Consider the following 6,805-nt stretch of genomic DNA (forward strand, 5'->3'; position numbering starts at 1 on the left):
ACCTGCCCATGAATGAAGCCTTTATTTTGAAAGTCCCGAAAGGAAGTTCTGATTGTAGTATAACTACCTTGATAAGCGCTTATCAGATTGTCCTAAGGAATAATGTGCATAATTATCGACACTCTAAAGAGGCCTATGTTTGATTTTCAGACTTCACATATCTGCTGCATGGCAGGATGCTTGCTTTTCATTCTAATCAGATATGCGGCTTGAGGTCTGGACCTAGGTACCTATCTTGATGGAAAAAAGGAACCCGTCAGACACAATGAAAAAAGTTGGACTTATTGGAATGCTACTGTTACCCCAGGTGAGAACATAGATGCATGTTTGATTTGAATCTATATATGTTAAGAACAAGTGCATTATCGTTTCCTTATTTACAGGCAAAATCGTCATCATGGTGTCATCCTCATGTTCATCTTGTGAAAGAGGAGGAAAAGTGCATGACAGATCAGCTACTTTTTAAGTCACAAAAAGCAACAGGTGAGTCAATACAGTTTCCAAATTGTGTATTTTACACCTATTGTTTATCTTTTACTTTAAATAATATTGAATGAATCGAGATTGCTGCGTTCCGTTGAAAGAAACGATGATCTCCGAAAACGAATAAAATCTTTGAATTAAGCTTTTTTTAACTTACAGAAATTTGACGTGATGTTTTAGTGACATCTAGTGGTCCCATAACATTATGCACCTTGAAATCCAAGACTTTCATGAGGCAGAATGCATTTAATACTGAAGGATCAAGATTCATCCAGATATGGTGGTTTTGTAGTGTTTTATCCTGCAACTAAAACATCTACTCAGATATATTTATTTATTTTCATTTGTTATTATTATTGACTTTGTTTTGTGTAGAATCCAAGCAAATAAAATGAAAAGAAATGTGTAATTTTTGTTCCATCATTGAAGAAAACAATATAAGTGTACACTGTAAAGGAATGTGGGATGAACTGAACTGCTGGCCTCCTGCTTCTCTTGGAGATACCGTCTCTCAGCCATGTCCAGAGTTTTTCAATTCCGAAGGTGAGATACTACTCTTGCACACTCTCTCACTCACACACACACACACACACACACACACACACACACACACACACACAATCTGTCACCCATTATCTATATCTATCTACTGGTTAATTATTTGCCGGGAAGCTGATTTGTTTCCATCGAGGATTAAGACATGTTTTCCCTCTCAGGGTGTCTATCCAAACATTTAGCCATAAAAAGCCTATGCACACAGAGACATTGTGTAACACATTGGAGTGCTACGTATATTAGGAGATGAAGATGATAGATGATCATTTATCTAAAGAACCACATGTTTATTGAAGTACCTGATAAGGGAAAGTAATGGTTTGGCAGCTTTTTACTGTCCAATAAATCCAAGTTTGTGAACACAGATCTACGTGCCATTATACATACTCCTGAAAAAACATCCCCATAAGACATTATTTTCCAGGATACATTCATTTTTCTGTCCGGCTCAAATGCACTCTCAGACAACAGTGACAGATGCAGGTTTTTATTGCTGTTTTGCAGCTGAAGTGCATCGCAACTGCACTGCCAGTGGTTGGACAGACCCTCTCGTCCCACATGAAGTTGCATGTGGCTACACTTTCAATGAGACACTTCACTTTCTCAGAGAGGTTGGTGGTAACTCATATGCACACACTATGTGTAGTTTATCTAATAGAAAGCTATGAAGCACAACGCACCCAGTTTTGCATTATCAGAGTACTCTTCTATCCGAGTACAGACATACTGTATCTCTTGAGATGGTGGAGAAGCTTAACATATGTCGATTGAAAGAATTGTATGGCTATAACTAGTGTTTCTATGCATACTTAGGTCTGTGAGCCAATGGGAAGAGAGTAGGGTCCCTATACTTGAGATTCATCACTTCCTTTTCTGCCATAAAAGTATACAAGCAAATAAGATACTATTTGAAAGTTAATATTAGTCTATATCGACGACGGTTCATTTCCGAGATTGTTCAGGTGCCGCCGGAAATTCCGCCGGATGTCCCTCATTTTCGGCCGGATGTCCATCGCCTTCCGCTTTCTTTGTGTTGGCGTTCTAACCTCAGGTGGATTTCTGAGGACTATGGTTAACTGCTCCTCAGATCTCTGCAGGGTAAATCCAGACAGCTATCTAGACTATCTGTCCAATCTGAGTTTTCTGTTGCGCAACTAAAACAACCTTTGAACGAGCACGTTCCACCAAAACAAGTTCCTTCCCGAGGATATTTTGCAGTGACACTGTTGCTCCGTCTGGCGCTTAGCGCCGACCAAGATGATTGTGATTGGTTTGAAGACATGCAAATAAACATCCCGGAATGTTGTGTGGACTCGCCAGACCTTCCTCTGCAGCGCTGTGGAGGAAGGTCTGGCAATGCAAGATGAAGAATGAGAGGGTTAAAGAATCTTTGGTGTAAAAAATCAGCTGTAAGAGAAATAAAAAGCCACACACAAGAGTGAAATGTTTTACTGGGCAGTTATCTGCATTGTATTATAAATACGTTTGTAGCTAACATTAGGATTTTCTTACATTAGTACAACAAGTAGAAAACTTTCCCTTAGGCTTCTCAAGTCCCCACACAGTGGCTGTTATTGTAATCTTTGTAATTATTGGGAGCGCTAGATGCAGTATATTGTAAAATCATGCTGTTTTGAAGGTGATACAGCACTGCTCTCTTTCCCTTGTTCAGTCCTCAGACTCCCATTTGTATTTCTCCTACGTGAAGACCATGTACACAGCCGGATACACACTCTCTCTCATCTCCCTCACCATCGCTGTCACCATATTCTGTCTGTTTAGGTGAGGAAACACCTTTTCATAGCCCTTTCTCTCTCCTTCAACTAGGACTAGTGTGAAATGCATTGGTTGAATCTTACTATTTCTGCAGAAAGCTGCACTGTACCAGGAACCACATTCACATCCAGCTGTTTATCTCCTTCATCCTGAGAGCCATCTTCATCTTCATCAGAGACTCTCTGCTGTTTACCAATGAAGAGTTCTATCACTGTGACCACTACCCTGTATGTATGGATGCATGGACCCTTTTTTTTGTCATACCCTCCCATTTTTTTGTCATACCGTCGCATTTTTACATTACTAGCCGATACTCATTTTAATCTACTACATTATACAGATACAGAAAGTTCTTATTTATTTCCTCAACACCTACATAGGAGTGTCTGATTAACACATCCTTCTTTTCTGTGCGGCAGGTGGCATGTAAGGTGGTGTTGATGTTTTCCAACTACTCCATCCTGGCAAACTATAGCTGGCTTCTGGCAGAGGGTCACTTCCTCTTCACCCTGGTGAGCCGCTCCTTCTTCTCCCTGAAGAAACACCTCGCCTGGTACATCGTCCTAAGCTGGGGTAGGGAGAAATCAAGTGCACCTTTCTCTTTGCTTCACACAAAAACAAAAGTCACATGAATGCAATAAATCAGCCATAACATCTGATGGTACTCTAACCTTATACCTTAAGGCCTCCTGCACACTGCCTGCGTGGCGTGAGCGTGGCATTGCTGTTGCGTGTCAGTTGCATGGCGTTTTCTATGTCTTTTCACACCAGAAACCTGTGACACACCGCTGCTGCTGCTAGCCTTTCCCATTGATAAAATGAAATGTTAAACATACATATATACTGATTTGATAACAGCAAAGACAACGTTGGCAGTATTGACGGCAAAATAGAAATACAGAATATTTCGTTCTGTATTGACAGGTGCAATATTTGAAAATTGATAATTATTTATTTTTATTTTTTTAAATTACATTTATATCTGCATTTATGTCAAAACCTAGAGACTTTCAAACATCAACATGTCATTTATTAATATGTATTCGTGTCAAAATGACATATAAACATTTTTTGTATTCTATTGTGCCTGGAAACCCTTCCAATACGCTTGCGTGTCGCGTGAAAAATACGCGTTGGTCCTATTTCTAGCATGCACGCCTGAGACATGCGTGTCACGCAGGCAGTGTACAAGCTCTAAGCTGTTAACATGGGAGCCGAAATAAAAACAGACACGCCACGCAGCTGACACGCTCACGCCACGCATCCAGTGTGCAGGAGGCCTAACTGTTTCACACTTAGGAAACTACTCATATGGCCTCACAGTGCTAGTTTGAAGTTGCAGAAATACAATGTTTTGAAATATTATATAGCACCTTTGTCTTTGCTTCTATTTACCCAAGATTGATTTCATCACACAGGTTTACCTTTGATTGTTATTGTCTCCTGGGGATGCGCAAAGTATTTTTATGAAGACGAAGGGTAAGGGGACTAACAATTGGTTTCACTCATTCATTTGCAGTTTTGATATTATCTTTATTATATATTAAGTGTGTCATTTGAAAACGATTTCTTACTTCATTGCCAAAGCTGTTGGGAAACCAGGAAACATGAATGGATTTGGTGGATTCTTCGAGTACCAGTTCTTCTGACTATATCTGTAAAAACTTTATTTTCTTTTTGACTTAAATTCCATTCTTTAAAACATTATAAAAAAAGAGTTTGATATTTTGGGGAATATAGTTATTCACCTTCTCGCCAAGAGTTAGATGAGAAGATCGATACCACTCTCATACATATGAGTGGGAGGAATCTTGTCTTCTAGCTCTTGGCAAGAAAGCAAACTAGCATTATTCCCAAAATGTTGACCAACGTGCATGACAAAATAGTATAACAATAGTGTTTTACTCATTTCAGATCAATCTCATCTTTTTTGGGGGCATTTTGAGGATACTGGTGAACAAACTCAGAATGCCAGTTGCACAGAGGAATGAATTCAGCCAGTACAAGTGAGTAGTGATCACACTGTGGGATTTATACTATATACGTATCTGTTATGTAAAGTTGAGGCCAGTAGTGGTTTACATGTGAAAAAGCAGAGGCTTTGAGGAACGGGAATGTACTTTGCATTAGATAAGCTCATAAAAATTGTTCCCATTTGCTTTGTTAATCCGAGTAAAAATACAAACACAAGCAGGTCAGTTTAACAGGGACTGATGCAAATACAAGGACATACTGTAATACAGAAGGTCAATGCCTGGAACGAAACATTTTATGGTTAAAAATACTTCTTTTTTTCTTTCACCAGGAGGCTAATCAAATCCACTTTTTTTCTGGTGGCTCTGTTTGGTCTACATTACATCCTGTTTGTTTTCCTACCCGTTGAAGTCAGCAGCTCAGTGTTTCAGATATGGACATTTGCAGAGCTGGCTCTGTCATCCACACAGGTAAATTAGGTGTATGTATGAGAGAGATAGAACGTCTAATCGAGTCAGAATAATGACAAATCAAACTACCCTCACCGACCTTTTCTCCTCACATCTCTAAAGGGTTTTGTGGTCGCTGTGCTCTACTGCTTCATTAACGGAGAGGTAAGGTAGCTAGTTAGAGACTAAACTCAAAGCTCCCAAAAGTTAAAGTGTGAAGCAAATGTAGGATCTATAATGTGCAACATTTTCCAGGTGCAGCAGGAGTTTCAGAGGAGGTGGAGGAGGTGGAGGCTGACTCGGCACCTCCCCAGTCGGCGCTGGCAGCATCACGGCTCCATCAGCCACAGTAGCTCTCCCCAAACACAGGTCTCCCTGCTGCCCTGCTCTCCAGGCAGCCCGGCAGCCAGTGGGCTCCCCGTGGATACTGTGCAGATGTGATTAGAGTTGGGATTGGCTCGTTTTCTCACTCTCGTCGTCAATATAAGTAACGGATGACAGCCAGTTAGTACACAACTGCAGCTTGGGTGTTTAATACTGTGGTACTGTCAAATGCATATTTTTCTAATCCCTGGAGTGTTTTTACTTGATGACGTAAGGGTGTAAAATGCACTGTAGATACCCAGTTAGTAAGCTGCCAGGTGCACTTGTTTGTAGTTCTTCTTATATGTATTAAAATGAATTTGGCAATGATGTTCAAATGTCACATATACAGTATAGATATACATTTTTTGCACTTTGTGATTTTTATCTGTGAAAAGCGCTATATAAATAAATTATACTTACATTTTTAAATACCAATTTAAAAGGAGGTACTACAGTTATTTACTATTGCACCATTACGTTTTGGGGACTTGAATGACACAGATAGAAAAAAAAAAGAATTTATGAAGCAGAGGCTAAGCTATCCTGTTGTTTGCCTCTTTTGTCTCGAAAAACACCTGATCCTACATTCCCCATAATGCAACTCGACAGCATCTTTTTGTAAACCCTGATACATTTCTTTCAAACACAGGCCTTCTGTTGTAAGAATTTGAAGTCTCAAGCCGGTCTGAGAACCCTGATGACATCACTATGATATCTCATATATATATATATATATATATATATATATATATATATATATATATATATATATATATATATATATATATATTTTTTTTTTTTCTAGACTTGACGAATCTCCACAGCTACAGAAGACGTGACAGACAACTGAGCACTACACTGTAATACGTGCAAACTGATCTTGATGCATAAAATTGGTGGAATTCCTCTTTTAGCGTAGTAAAACCAAACAAAAATGAGAGGTGTTGATTCAACTCTATGTTCACTTTGGAGGCTGTAGTTTGTGGTGCATTATACTGACAGGTACTTCTATTATTTATATTTACAGCCTGTTGGATATTTAGTCAACAGAAACAAGTTCAGCCTGAGGCCCAAACAACAAGTCTTCATTTTTGATAGCCAGTCCTGTATATAGATGCTCTTAATTGAAAATGTTTTTGTGAAACGTATACTGTATTTGCACCTAAAGGAATAGTTTTACATTTTAGGAAACACATTTATTC

General features: G+C 39.1%; 1 protein-coding gene across 2 annotated transcripts; it reads left to right on the forward strand.

Moving 5' to 3' along the window:
- Nucleotides 1-73: 73 nt before the first annotated feature.
- On the forward strand, nucleotides 74-6,304 carry LOC116044839 (secretin receptor). 2 transcript variants are annotated; one of them, XM_031292365.2, is made up of 13 exons: nucleotides 74-307; nucleotides 384-483; nucleotides 913-1,026; nucleotides 1,543-1,649; nucleotides 2,711-2,820; nucleotides 2,909-3,041; nucleotides 3,234-3,387; nucleotides 4,233-4,293; nucleotides 4,402-4,471; nucleotides 4,729-4,820; nucleotides 5,120-5,258; nucleotides 5,361-5,402; nucleotides 5,493-6,304. In XM_031292365.2, exons 1-13 carry the CDS (start codon nucleotides 239-241, stop codon nucleotides 5,676-5,678), a joined length of 1,377 nt encoding a protein of 458 aa, XP_031148225.1. In that variant the 5' UTR covers nucleotides 74-238; the 3' UTR covers nucleotides 5,679-6,304. The 2 variants fall into 2 exon arrangements, with proteins under 2 accessions (XP_031148225.1, XP_035854683.1); XM_035998790.1 differs by having other exon boundaries at nucleotides 940-1,026.
- The last annotated feature ends 501 nt before the right edge of the window (nucleotides 6,305-6,805 follow it).

Source organism: Sander lucioperca, chromosome 24, assembly GCF_008315115.2.
Source record: "Sander lucioperca isolate FBNREF2018 chromosome 24, SLUC_FBN_1.2, whole genome shotgun sequence".
NCBI lineage: Eukaryota > Metazoa > Chordata > Actinopteri > Perciformes > Percidae > Sander > Sander lucioperca.